Raw genomic sequence first — 15,031 nt, forward strand, 5'->3', positions numbered from 1 at the left:
TTTCCTCCGGGTGCTCCGGTTTCCTCCCACACTCCAAAAACATACTGGTAGGTTAATTGGCTGCTAACAAATTGACCCTAGTCTGTCTGTGTGTCTATCTGTCTCTATGTGTGTGTCTGTCTGTAGGTATGTCTGTGTGTGTGTGTGTTAGGGAATTTAGACTGTAAGCCCCAATGGGGGCAGGGACTGATGTGAGTGAGTTCTCTGTACAGCGCTGCGGAAGTAGTGGCGCTATAAAAATAAATAATAATAATAATGACATGTGTTAGTTTTATTGGAACAGGATAAGAGCTATTGGCCAAGAAGGGTGCTAGATAACATAGTGTGGTGTGGTGCTCGGCATGTAACAACATGTAACAACAACATGTAATAATGACTATTGTAGATTTCCGTTAGTGGCCAATTGTCTTCCGTTTCATGCTTACATTGTGTAATGAATAGATAGATATAAGATATATATGATATAGATTTATAGATATGAGATAGATGTAATGCTGCAACTTCAGTCTCTTTGAATCGACAGCCTGTAAACTGTCTGCTACAGAGACAAGACTGAAGAAGTGGCCTCCACGTCTGGTTAAATAAGTCAATGAGCATATGCAAGAGGGTGACTTGGTAATGAAACACTACAGTTATTCAACCACCGTGTCACTTGTAACCCCTGATTCTTTTTATAGCTCTAGCTGATGTCTGATTCCAACATCTGTGTTTCTGTCTGAGAAAGGGAGGAGTTCTTAGAGAAGGTCATTTTACTCAGTAGCATGTACATTTTATTTTTACTTATGTTTTCTGTCTTTCCTTATTATTTAATTTTTTACTTTTTAATAACCATAATACTGTACACATGTTTGCTTGTGCTATGTTTATATGCATATTTGATGGTTACTGCATTTAATACACATCAGGAAAGCAGCTGGCAATGCAAATAATTGATCCCTATATAGCATAGTTATGTAAATTAAAATTAATCAATTTACATTTTTAATAAATGACATGTTTAAAGATCGTGTGGTCTGTTTTTTATGTGATTGCAAGAGGAAGGAAAATTAACAAACTGTATAATACAGATTTTTAGTGTGATACGTTCTATTGGGATGCATCTGATAAGAAATTGTTTTATACTTTTATATTACCTGCAGATCATCGTTTTTTACCTCTGGGCTGGACAGCCATATGGAGTTTAAACATTGCATGACTGCTCCTTTTACATATGTTCTACCATCCTAAAGTTGTGCAATTATGTATATTTACTACATGCTGCCACATTTCATTTCAGAATATATATTTAAAAAGATCTTGTATACGCCTTGTTCATTTGAATATTAAGCGCTAAGGTATTAGCTAGAGATATGCACTCCCCCCTTTTTTTTGCTTTGGATGTGATTTTGGTTTTAAAACATCCTCGTATTTCGGTTTTGTTACTGATTTTGTCCAAAATTCCTAAAATAGATTTTGGTTTTGAATCTGGGTTTAATTAAAAATTGTGAAAAATAAAGGATCGCTTTCAGATGCAGTGGGAGGCGGACCTGGGGACCGAGCTAGATGAGGAAGAGTGGTCGGATATCTATGAATCCACAGCTCATTGCTGCATAAATGTTTGTATCAAAGAAAATGCAAATAAGCTATTACATAGGTGGTACTATGTCCCCTTGAGACTACAAAAAATATACCCGCAGACCAGTGCTAGCTGCTGGAGAAACTGTGGACAAGCGGGAACATTTATGCACATATGGTGGGACTGTCCCGGGATACGACCATACTGGACAGCAGTCCTCTCGCTAGCTTCAACAATTTTAAATACTCACATCCCACCTGGCCCCAAGCATATTTTGCTACCGCTGCCCCTCCCTGACCTCACCAAATCTGCTCAGAAACTGCTTAGATACATTGTCAGTGCTGCCACATGTCAGATAGTGGCCTCTTGGAAAAACTCCACACCACCAACACTCCAGATGGTCTGCAATCGGATCTGGCAAACTTACCAGATGGAACACATCACTAGCATACTGAGGGGCTCCTCCGTCTCCTTCTACAAAGTCTGGTCCTCATTAACCTTATATCATAACCAATCTCCACTCCAGTTTTAATGGAATTTGAATATGGAATGACATTTCTAAACAAACCTATTTCACTTCTATCTGATGCGTGAACTCTGAGGTAGTACATCAAATACGGAAGAATCCTGTCACGTCTCAGTGGAACACCAGGTCGGATACACTGAATTGCTACCACATTCAGGAGAGTCGCTGGGTCGGTTACACTGATGCTCAGACAGCGGAATGGTCAATAATAATAACCGGGTCGGATACACAGGAGCACAGGCAGAAGAATTGTCAGTATGAATAGCCAGGTCGGATACACAGGAACACAGGTAATAGGGTAGGACAAAAGCAGCGGTCTAACAAGCCAGAGGTCATGCAAGGAAGAACACTAGAAAGCAGCGCAGGATACACAGAGAGAGCCAGACGCCAAGTTGTAACTTGTTGCTCTGACACAGGCAGTGTGTCAGAGCTTGCAAGATATAGGAGAAGGGAATTAAAATTCCCCGCCTCTGTGTCACATGACCGCAGCCACGTCCCGGAAGAAAAGAGCAGCGGCTGCGATCGAGAACAGGAGCGAGGGTCAGGTAAGTCTCTTACACAGGGTTGCTAAAAGTTTGCACTAGCTGATAGGGGAAGTTGTGAAGATTAGAGATGTTCCTTGCTGAGTGAGGAATAAGAGCACGCATGCAGTTATATTTGCACCAATATGTAAAAATTAAATTCCTCTTGCGAGACAAGATTATTTTAAATTAGTTAAAACTATGGTGATGATGCAATTACAGGGGCACTCCACCCCTTCCATCCTGTCCCACCAGTTCCAGATCCACCACCAGTACATTTTTAGGTCACCTCTGTGCCTTGTCATCGTCATCATCATCATCATCATTTATTTATATAGCGCCAGCAAATTCCTTACACTTTACAATTAGGTATCTACTTGTCTAAATATCTATTGTTGCCGCTGTCCATCTAATGACATCTGATTGTTACTGCCTCTTCCCTCTCCATGTTGCATGCTGTCTAGTATTCCAAATTTAGTGTGTGCGTAGTGTTTCAGCACTTTTATCTCTTGCATCTTACACTCCTTACACTGCATTTTTTTTGTTGTTTAATTTATGTATGTAAATTAATTTCTTATCCTTACACACCCCATACACTGCACCCCACTCTAAATAAACCCTACATATCACACTACACAACACACCAGAAATGCATTTTCAGGTCAACTGTGGGCCATGTTCACTGGAGTCACAGACATCTCGGGCTCCAAACATAATCAGCCTCCCGGCATCAGACCAAGCAAACCCACTCATTCAGGGTGTCCTGAACTAACTATACTAGGCCAGATACTACACTTGAGCTTAGCCAAATGGATGAATCAAGATTGACATTTTAATCTCAACCTGGACATTTGTATGTAGATATACATGGTAACTGGATGTAGATATACATGGTAACTGGCAAATGAGTCCCCTTGTTTGGTTCACAGGGTAAGCACATATTACTACTCAGCCAGGTCTACCTTATTCGCAGCAATAACAATCACTTATAAATAAAACAAGGTATTTGAAAGCTCCGCACTTGGCTACCAATGAATGCTCTGCGCAACGAGAACTGCATAGTCTTTCAACACTTTTTTATGGGTGCAGGTCACTTTTATCTATCATCATTAACATTTATCTATGTAGCTCCAGCAAATTACGTACCAATTTACAATCGGGTATCTACTTGAGCTCTGCCTCTTACTGCCTCTTTACATTCCATGAGGCATGCTGTCTTACGTTAAAAATGCATTGTATGCACAGTCTTTCAGCATCTTTAGTATGGGCTTAGTTCACCTTCTTCTATTTATGTAACTAAATGTTTATTCATTCATACCACTGTCCGTGCAGTGACCTCTGACAGTTACTGTAACTTCACTGTCTATGATGGATGCCTTCTACCATTTAAAATGTACTGAATCATTATTATTGTCATTAGTATTATTATTATAATTATTTTATTGTTATTGTTATTATTAATAGTAACATATTACTATTCAGCCAGATCTACCTTACTCATAGCATAAATAAGCACTTAACACTAAAACAAGGTATTTGAAAGCTTTTAGCTCCCTATGAATGCTCTGCCCATCAAGAAGTGCATAATAGTAGTCTACGAATTTTTGAGTATGGGTGCAGGCCACCAACATTTAAAATACTGTTTTTTGGGTTCTGCTGCTAATAGTCATACAGCAAAAGCACACTCTTTTTTTCCACGAAATAAAAGTTAGTTTAGAATGTCTAACTCATATAGTACTATATATGGAAACATTGATTTGCAAAGTATTCTACCTCACTGATCTCTGGAGAACTAAGATGCATTCAAATAAATTATAATCAATCACAGCTATTGTATTCTTTCCTCTGTCCCTTGCACCCTGTAAAATAGCTGTAGTCTAGTTTAAATGCGATTTTCACAGCAGAGCACTGCAGCTGACATCCTCCCTACACGCTGTCTGTTGTGAAATGTCAGATGAGAACACGAGGGAGGGCTATATATAGAAGATATTGATCCAAAACTTGCCAGATCTGACATTTTCCTGAAAATTACATTTTGCCTCAATTTCAGATCTGATTTCAGATCTGATTTTGGCCTGAGGAACAGAGTGATGACTTGGTTTCACTCAGAACCCCAAATCTCGACTCGGATTTCTGTAAATCCAAACCGCTCATCTCTAGTATTAGCAACTTGGAAATTAGACCTACACTCTGTAAATCTATTTACTAATGTGTATGAAATGTATATAATAATTAGAGATGAGCGGGCTCGGATTCCGCTAATCCGAGCCCACCCGAACAATGCGGATCCGAACGGGATCCGAGCACTGTTCGGATATTGAAAACGAGGCTCTGTCGTCCAAGTCTCGCGTCGAATCTCGCGAGGGGTGGGAGGGAGGGCCCAGAACAATTCCATCTTGTACCTCTTTTTTTGGCATTATGTGCTCAAGCTACCTCGGTGCAACCTTTTGGCCTAAAAACAATATTGTGAGGTGTTCAGAATAGACTGGAAATTAGTGGAAATGATTGTTATTGAATGTTATTGAGGTTAATAATAGCGTAGGAGTGAAAAAAAAACCCACAAAACTGTTTTTTAGCACTTTTTATGCTTTTTTAAAAATAAAGCAGAACCAAAACCTTTCGTCGGATGTTTCGGCAAAACAAATCAGAACCCAAAACCTCAAGCTAATCAGAACCCAAAACCTAAAACACTAAAAGTGGCCGGTGCACACCCTTATAATAATGTATTATAATATGTATGAAATGTGTTTCTAAGCAACTTAATTCACAAGGACTTTTATTAACTAATCAGACAGCTTCTCCTCCTTAAAGCTGATCTACAACCTCCCCCTAGACTCACAGTCACAGCAAGAATCTGGAGGGAGGGGGATATGTTCTGCCCCTCCCTCAGTTCTGCAGAGAACGGACAGAGTCCTATGGAAAATAGCTGCATGGAGCTGTGGCAACTGGGAGGAGCATGTTTGTAAGATTGCATTACACACGTTAAAAGACATTAAAAGCTAAGTTAAAAGTAACGTAAAAGAGTTAATAATATTTATTCACAGATACATATAAAAAAGCTTATCAGAACTAAAGATATTTAGGAAGTTATAAGCTACTGAAGTACAAGGCAGGGAGTCTTTTACAGTCCAACATGACTTATAACCAAGAACCTTCAGCTAGATAGTTAATATAAACATAATGCCAAATGTCATGGAATAAAGGTATAGTCCATCAATGTTACGTATGCTCATATTGTCAGCTTGTCATTTAGGCTTAGTGAGCTTTTATTTGCGGTACTGACTTTTAGTTACTTTTCCCAATAACCTTTATTAACATGTTATATTCCATGTTTATAGTTCATCAATGATCAAATCACAAGTGAGAAGAAGATAAATGTATCCTTGAGCTTGAAGGGAACAAAGTCTATTAAGAAAAAGAAGCCGCCAGATACAGGTAGACATTGTAACTAAACTATAGAGACTGAATTTTTTTTAATGTTGATCACCAAAGTGACCAGCAGGCTTGGAATGTTGGATGTAAGTGAAGGAATAAAAATTAATACAGACATTACATGACATCAATCATGTCAACTATATTATAAGAGAAGATTTACAGATGGGAATGGTTACTTTTACCAATAATGGATATGATGTTGCTTGTCCCTTTATTAATTATTTCTTCAGCAAACAGGGTTGATTAGTGATGATATATTTACCCAGGGGCACAAAGTTGTGCTAGATAGTGGTTTATATTTGTGAAAGGTGTATGTGCTGCCTCTGCCCACTCTTCCTACCAAAGAGCAAACAGTTAAATGGCTCTATAATGGTCTGCATAGATAATATTGCTGCTTACACTTTCAACAGGGCAATCATTTCTGTGTCAATTCCATTTCAAGGGCACAGTCTCTAAAAATGTTGAGGTATGCTCAGTAGCATGCGTGTAACTAGCAGGAGAAGGAGCTGCTATGAGCCCCCTCAGTCCCATGTAGATGCCACTCATGCTAACCTAGGCTCTGCTCCCCTCTGCCATCTCCTCTGTGCGATGATAATTGTGTGGTGTCCGTGGTCAGCAGGAAGTTTAATGAGCTCTCTGCTATATGACTGCCACCACTACTAGGCATTTGAAGACCCAGAAAGCTGCACGCTGCAGCCGGCATTATAAAGCTTTAAAACTTGATTCAGCTCAGAGGGGATGGGGACTCTAGTGTCCCTCTCCTCTCTCAGCAGGAAGTGCAGAGCGGCATGGTGTGGTGATACTGATATGGTTGTCACTACATGTTAATTGTTAAACAATAAATGATAATCAGTACAACTGTGAGGGAAGGATCACATTTGCCGGATTTTGGTCTTTATTAGATATCTGTTTTTTTTTGCTAATCTCTTTACAAAATGTTTTTTAGATCAAGTTATGTGATCAATTTATTTGGTAAAAGTCAACATACATTTAATGAAATTTCAGGTGTTTGTGACGTAAAGCTGAAATCAATATAAATCATGTCAGACCTTTTTTCCACCTTTAATGCGATGTTGCAATCACCAAAATTCAAGAGGAAAACAAATAACCTGGTTACAAGTGAACACACCTTTTCATAACGGGGCCTTAACTGTGTTCAGAGTTAACCAATCACATTCAAAATCATCTTCAAAGATAATCAGCATACACCTGCCAGCAATGAGTGATTGTGATTAACCCCAAATAAAGATCAGGGGGTAAATGTATCAATCTGCGGGTTCTTCAACACCCGCGTGTTCAGCCTCTTCCGCGATAAAATTTCAAGCGGCGCTGCATTGTAAAGGGAAGTTAACCCTTTACAATGCAGCGCAGCTTGAAATTTAATCGCGGAAGAGGCTGAACACGCGGGTGTTGAAGAACCCGCAGATTGATTCATTTACCCCCAGCTCTTCTTGTAGGGATTCCTTGCCGTTTTCTTGGTTGCATCCTTCTGGGATAGCCATGGACCGCAAGGATCTTGCAAAACATTTTCAGGAACACGTTTTTGAAAAATATCAATCAGGATAGGGGTTTAAAAGAATTTCAGACATTACATGTGCCATTGAACACTGTGAAGACTGTCATCCATAAGTGTACAAAATTAGGTACAACAGGGACATTGCCATCAGGACATCCCTCCAAATTTGGTGACAGGACAAGAAGAACTCATCAAGGAGGCTACCAAGAGGTCTACAGCAACATTAAAGGAGCTGCAGGAATTTCTGTCAGGAACTCGTCACTCCCTGCATGTGACAACAAATTCCTGTATTCTGCACATGTCTGGGTTATGGAATAGGGTGGCAAGACAGAAGCCTTGTCTCACAATAAAGAACTTTAAAGCTTGTCTAATTTATGTAAAAAAATAAAATTAAACTGTGACTGGATGGACCGCCTATGCCACCCTGTCAGTTGTTGATGGGAACCGGCTGGGCTTACTTTGCCACCATTACCTTTCGTTATCCCAAATGCGCCCTCTTTCCGCAGTAGGAGGGGCTTACAATGCTGCCACCACTGAGCTTCTTCTATGGCACTCAGAATCACGTTCCTTCTGGGTAACTGATCCTTCTGGGTAACTGATGCTGCTAGCGTTCCTTGTTGCTGGTGTACCTGGGCTGGTGCTCCTGACCTCTCACTATAGATCAGGGTTTCTGTGTATGGATCCCCCTCTGACCTATCACACTGACCAGGGCTGCAGGTAGCAGGCAGAGCGGTGGTACTGGAAAGCTTGGGTCCAAACCTCAGACAGCTGGAGAACGGATTAGATTTTGAGTCTAATCTGCAGATAACATGAATACAGCAATATTGAAGATGTTTTCAATCAGGTCTTGAAGCAAGATGTTTATTTGCTTTCATTGGTTAAAGGTCCCAGTGATCAGGTCAGTTGAAATCAGAAGAATGTATTTCAGTGTACAAGTCAGTGCATTTATACAGATTTGGACACAGGCTATTTTTAGAATCAGGGTGTACCCTGCTTACCAAAACATAAATTTACATGCATTGCAAAGCTAACAATATTTACATTTATCTGTAAAATTCTAGAAACGCTGTGATGTCCTACACTTGGTTTTCAGATGCAGAGAATCCAGGAGCCAGTCTTAATTAAAAGTTCCTACCTTCAATGTTGGACCTTCACACATCAAAAGATCTAATTAGCAAGGGGCCTTTCTTCAGACCGTTCGGAATACATATTCACACAGAAAATCGAAAACAAGCCAGTTTCCCACATCACAATACACAAAAGACTTTGTAAACAAAGGCTCATTGTATCAGATATATACATAAGAAATAAGGCATTTCCTTTAGCAAGGGTAAACAGAAAAATCAACTTTTCTACCCTGGTCTCAGAGATAAGGGTTTCCTATCTCACAATATACACAATATCAAAAATAAGTGCATTGGCAATTTATATAAATTAGCGGCCTGCGCTATTTCCTTTAAATAAATTCATACCAAAAGTTATTTATCAGTGACCCAGTCACACAAACCATGTGAAAAGATATCTTAAGGTCTAATGAGTCCAAAGTTCAGCATTTTGGTCTTAATTGTAAAAGATATGTTTGGTGCAAAGACAATACAGCTCATCACCCAAAGAACACCATGCCTACTGTCAAGCATAGGCATGTTCAGTACATTTCAATAAGATGTGCACCCAGGGAGGAATTCTATGTGCTGCGGGTCACTGCTTAGGTGTGTCTAGCACCATCAAGGGTGTGCAGTTCATATTCTGGCAAACAGAAGTGCCCCCAATTCATATTATGCCACACAGTGGTGCCTCCATTCATATTATTCCAAACAGTTGTGCCCTCAGTTCATATTATGCCACATAGTAGTGCCTACAAGTCATATTAGGTCACACAGTAGTGTACCAAGTTTATATTATGCCAAACAGTAGTGCCCACAAGTCATATTATGTCACACAGTAGTGTACCAAGTTTATATTATGCCAAACAGTAGTGCCCACAAGTCATATTATGCTACACTGTTGTGCCCTCAGTTCATATTAAGCCACACACTAGTGTACCCAGTTCTTTTTCTGCCAAAAAGAAGTGCCCCCAGTTCTTATTATACCAAACAGCAGTGCACCCAGGACTGTGTATCTTATATAGTACATATACAACTTACTGCACTGCTCCATATTCAGCTTCTCTGGGGGCAGAGATAATTAGGGTGCAAAGGGAAGGGGAGGTTGCCACTGCATTGATATGTTTTGTGAGGCACTGAGTGACTCACTCACGGACACTGTCATCAGAATGCCGGTTATTTTGCTGATAAGCATGAAGACGGCGTCCACATCCAGGACACTCTGTGCGCACGCTTATACTGTGAAGCATGGTGGTGCCAGTATCATGCCTTGGGCTGTTTCTGTTCAGCTGAGAAAGGGGCTTTAATCAGGATAGAGAACAAAATTAATAGGTATAAATATCAATACATTTTGGCAAAATGCTGGTCTATGTCAGAAAGCTTTAGATGAAGAGGAATTTCACCTTCCAACATAAAAACAATCCAAAGTACACATCCCAGTCAACCAAGGAATAGCTTTAAAAAAGGAAGATCAAAGTCTTGGTATGCTCCAATCAGTACAAAAACCTTAGCCCCATTGAAAACCTTTGGAACTACCCAAAGAGGTCTGTAAACAGGAGATCCCCTCACAATTTGATGGACCTTGAACTTTGTTGCAGGGAGGAGTGGAATAAAATACAAAATCCAGGTGTGTGAAGTTGATATAGACTTATTCAAAAAGACTGCAATAAAATAGTTTTTTTGTTTTTCACTTGCACATTGTAGGTTACAAGGGCACATAAAATGTCTGACATCATTTATCTTGATTTTAAGTATATCACAAATACCTGTAGTCTTTTTATACAGACTGTATGTGACAAACTATTATTTTTTTAGCGTCACAAGATGGACTTATAATATAATATTGGCAAGTAAAAAAAAGAAAATATAACTATATGTTAACATTATATTTGCTGAATTATTTCGTGTTACACTGATCGTCAGCTGGATCACAGTGACACATAACTCTCTTCTACCAGATTTATGTCTCTTTTTAGTTTTCAATTTATTACTGTGTTTTCTGTTTAACAAATTGTCTAATTTTACAGGTTTCATAAAATACATCAAACTGATTTCTATATTAACATAAGAAGATAACAAGATTTTCTATCCAATTGTTGAATTGGCCTATTTAGCTTGGTGATGATGCTTTACATGTTGTTTCTGTATGGCTACTGCTACTGACAGTAAACAAGCTTTTGAGTGTATGCCTTAAAAACATACTAATCAAACCAGCCATTATTTGCTTGCTGTCCTGTCATTGCTTTTAGAGCGATCTGTCCAAAAGACCCTGTTCCGCAAATATAAAGAAAAGGTCCAAAAACTCAATAGAGAGAATACAGAAAAGGCGTCTGTTATATTGGTTGACAACAAATCTGCAGAAATAAAGTATGAGGAGAACTTTGTATCTATAGATATACCAAACTCTCACATCAAACCGCATGTTCAAGATGGCATTCCCATCATTTTTTCTGTGGAGGAAAATGAGAAACCTACTTCTATAAATGAAGAATGTGTTCAAGCACTACCAGAGGTGAGCGACGATGTTGAGGACACAGGGGAAAACTTGGCCAACAGTCAGGAGGACAAGGGAGAAGAAAAACTTATAATTTTGGTGACTGAAGATATACCAGATATACCAGACATACAAAGCCAGAACAAATATGAAGATAATGAGGGTAAACATGATGCTCTTGATGAACAAGAGGAAGGTGACAGCATCCATAATATTACAAATAGTGACAAAATTAAAGCTGTGCAAGATTCCACAGAGTCAACAGCATCAGAAGATCCCATCACTGGCACTGACACATCTGATCATCTTTCTCCATCTCCAACTTATCATGACACTGAATTTGAAACAACCGACACACCTTTAACAGAAAGGTAAGCTATAACTATTATTAATATCCCTAAACCTTTTTTTTTTCTTTTGCTCTTATATATAACAATTACAAATATAGATTACATGGTTATTTCAGCACCACTGGATAGCAGAATTTTATATCCCAATAAAGAATAATATCTCTTAAAAAAATTTGGCCACAGGGACTGGTAGTTTTGGTTAGACTAATAATAATTAGAAAAATATAAAGAGAGTAATAATACTGAATATCTATTCCTAAAAAGCCAATCAGTCCGTCCTCACACACCAATGTAAAATGGACTCTAACCTTTATGTTCCCATGGCTCTGAGCTACTCGTCCTCAATCTGAGCTTGTGTCATGTGAACCATCCCTCAATATTTCCCATCATCTGTGTTTTACCGGACCTTAATGTGGCAATCACCCCATCCCCCTTCTCTTCCCCCTTCTTCCTACTCCCCGTCCCTTTACCAAGCTTAAATCCCATGTTTTCTTGTTGTTCTATTGAATTTATTGTAACATCTTGGATTATTTGTAATTGTAATCTTGTAATTGTGTTATGTATCCAAACTTAAATAAAATTAAAAAATTAAAAAAATAAAATAAAAAAATGCAGTTTACTGTTGAAACTGTAATAAGGTTTAATCTGGATTTGCTATGTCCACTTTCTTTTCTGAGATAGAAGAGAGACCTCAGCATTCTAGGGACCATTGGTCCCTGTTAGAATAAAAGCCCATATACATGTGTCTTTCCATTGTTTACTGGAAGAAAAAAGGGATGTGGCATGGGCAGAGTAACACAGCCGATGTACACCAGCCCATACGAATCTAATTTTGATGGCTGAGCCTTTGCTGTTTTTATATACTAAATAAACCCATGTTTTCCCTTACTGGTACTGGATTTGCATCTAGTATATTCAGAGCTAACTAAGCAAAACAATGTTTGTGGTTTGCTTATATAGCCATCAATGCTATTGGTACAGTAACTGAGAAGTGTTAGTATCCTGTAACACACCTCTCATGTACCATCATGTGAATTTTCTATAGACATGAATATTTTATTATAGTGCTATTTTAGGCACCTGAACTTGTTTTTTAAACTCCTGAGAATCTGACTACTGTGCAGACGGTTTGTCTCAGTTTCTTTTTTCTTTTTTTTACTTTTCCAGATTCCTTATAATGTAGTATAATGACAGCAGCATTTAAACTGTACCTAAATTAAAACTTGTTTTTCCCAGCTAGCATATAAAGTTGACAGTAACAGGAAAAAATCTCAGATAGGGCTTATGATATCATTATGAGTAGTGCAAAGGGCATACACATGGTCATTCAGGGCAATACAATATGAAGAATAAACAATGTTAGATATGCATCATCTTGCATTCTCCCTGCATTGGCTCATTTAGGATTGTGACCACTTAGTTGCAGTATTCCCTTAGTATTCTTCTTCAGGTGATATCAAACATTGCAGTACTGTCACAGGGTTTCTGCAGTAAAATGGTCATGATGCCCATAGCTTCTCTTCTGGTCTAATGATGAGAAGAGAGGTGGGCTTTCCAACCTGGTCAGCTAGCTGTTCACTCACATCAATATGCCCCCTGTTGCTGTGGAGTAACATTGTTACCCCAAATGGGCTGCTATCACGCATCTTACCGGTTTAAATCCATTCTGATCCTTGTATACATGGGTTTCCCGTGGTTACTCTTATCTGTTGTACAGCCTGGCGTTCATCTATCCTCAGACGCCATCTTGCCAAGTATTCTGCACATGTGCAACCCCGGGAATCTTTTAAAACCTCTGCTCCACGGTGATAGGAGGATCACCAGCCTGTTCCCTTTATAAGGGTCCTCCTCCTTTCTATGGGTGTCAGATCATCAGGTCTCCGTACCTGATAGGAAGCATCTCCTCTGACTCCCGTCCGTGCTCATACTTACCATTGTTCCTGTCTTTGCGAGTTAGGCCGTTCGTTCATCGGCTGCAGCTTCGCTCTTCATCGGTCCTGTTCCAGAGTTATATCACCTGTGTGGATCTCAGTGCTTTTGCTCTCCTCAGTCCACGCTTCACAGCATTACCTGTTAAGCTTATTCCGCTGTTAAGACCTGTGACTGTACTACCTGCTCAGCCTATCCTATTATCGAGACTCGTGGCTATACTGCTGATCATCGCACAGCATCCATCCGGTTGCAGAATTCCATACACCTGAGGTTACATTTCATTCTGCCTTACAGTTACTTTGTGGTTCTCTGCGCCCTTGCGGTTGAGTGCAGCTAAGACCATCTTTCCTTGTGGGAATCCCTAGTGAATTCCTCTCCTCCGTTAGACTCTGCACCTCTTTGGGGGTAACTGTCACTCAAGCAGAGATCAAGACCATTCCAACTATCTGGCTTTCGTGACAGCTACCCACTAAATCTATGCAGAATCGAGTAACGAGACAGGGTTATATTGATAATGACGGGGTGACTGAAAAACATTCTTCTTGGGAAATGAAGAAAGATTAGGTTACATGACTGGCCCAGTTTGTAAATTCAAAATTATGTGAGTCCCTGTACACTTTTTTATAAGGATCAATAATATCCTTCCATACATTCCCCTGCCATCAATCGTCCATCCGGAGGAAAATAAATGAATAGATGAGCACCTGTTGTGCAGTAGTACTTGCTGTGCATAGTTGTTAAGAAAAAATAAAATAAAATATATATATATATATATATATATATCATAAGATCAGGTTAGAGGTACTTTACACGCAATCAGCCAAATATATCACACCAGTCCAGTGCTTAAATAGCCTCAGCTAGTTTTATTCACTAGCCTGAAAATAAGCAAGCCATAAACACACTTGCCTGTCTGGCTTCTAACCGATACATGGGAACTTCCTCTCTAAAGTGAGGGACCTAGTGTCACACACATACAAAACAATAAAACTTACAGATCACAAAATGCAGTATCTCTCTAGAGCCATCTGACCTCTTCCCCAGGTATTAAGAGACTGAATGAACTGCCTAGTAGCTTTTTAACAGCACCTTATCAGGTGCAACTCCTGATTACTAACAATATGTTAGCTGGTTGCAAAACCCGAAATGGGCCTTATGAATGGAGCCGTCCTTCTCTCTCATTCATACCCCAAGGACTCTTATATTGGCTGCTTCTACAGCTGACCACACTCTTTGGGAAGCTTTTTTCCCACAAGCAAACAATACCCCTGGTGTTTTTAAAACACAAACGACAGAAATTCAGGACGTATATACCTGGTCTGTTCTTTACTAGTGCTGATCTGTTCTTTACTAGTGCTGATCTGTTCCTTTAAACCATGGTGAATTATAATTATCCTTTACGGACCTTGCACAGTAATTTTTTTTTATTATTTTTTTGTATAGAGTGCATCCTGGCTTCTCTATTTATATAAAGATGTCTCCAGTATCCAAAATGGCTTATTATAATTCCAAGATTATAATTATTATAATTATTATAATTCCAAGATAAAATGATGCACTATTGCTGCGGAACTTTTAACTAGTCTTACACTAAATAAA

At 39.2% G+C, this 15,031-nt stretch overlaps 1 protein-coding gene across 5 annotated transcripts in view; it reads left to right on the forward strand.

Moving 5' to 3' along the window:
- MYLK4 (myosin light chain kinase family member 4) overlaps positions 1–15,031 on the forward strand; it is a 145,276-nt gene that overhangs the window by 88,826 nt on the left and 41,419 nt on the right. For all 5 annotated transcript variants that reach the window (XM_075212978.1, XM_075212980.1, XM_075212981.1 and 2 more), the window contains 2 exons: positions 5,941–6,037; positions 10,906–11,521. In XM_075212978.1, the coding sequence (XP_075069079.1) occupies positions 5,941–6,037; positions 10,906–11,521 (713 nt within the window). The remainder of the gene's footprint in view (positions 1–5,940; positions 6,038–10,905; positions 11,522–15,031) is intronic.

Source organism: Mixophyes fleayi, chromosome 5 (genome assembly GCF_038048845.1).
Source record: "Mixophyes fleayi isolate aMixFle1 chromosome 5, aMixFle1.hap1, whole genome shotgun sequence".
In the NCBI taxonomy this organism is placed as follows: Eukaryota; Metazoa; Chordata; class Amphibia; order Anura; family Limnodynastidae; genus Mixophyes; species Mixophyes fleayi.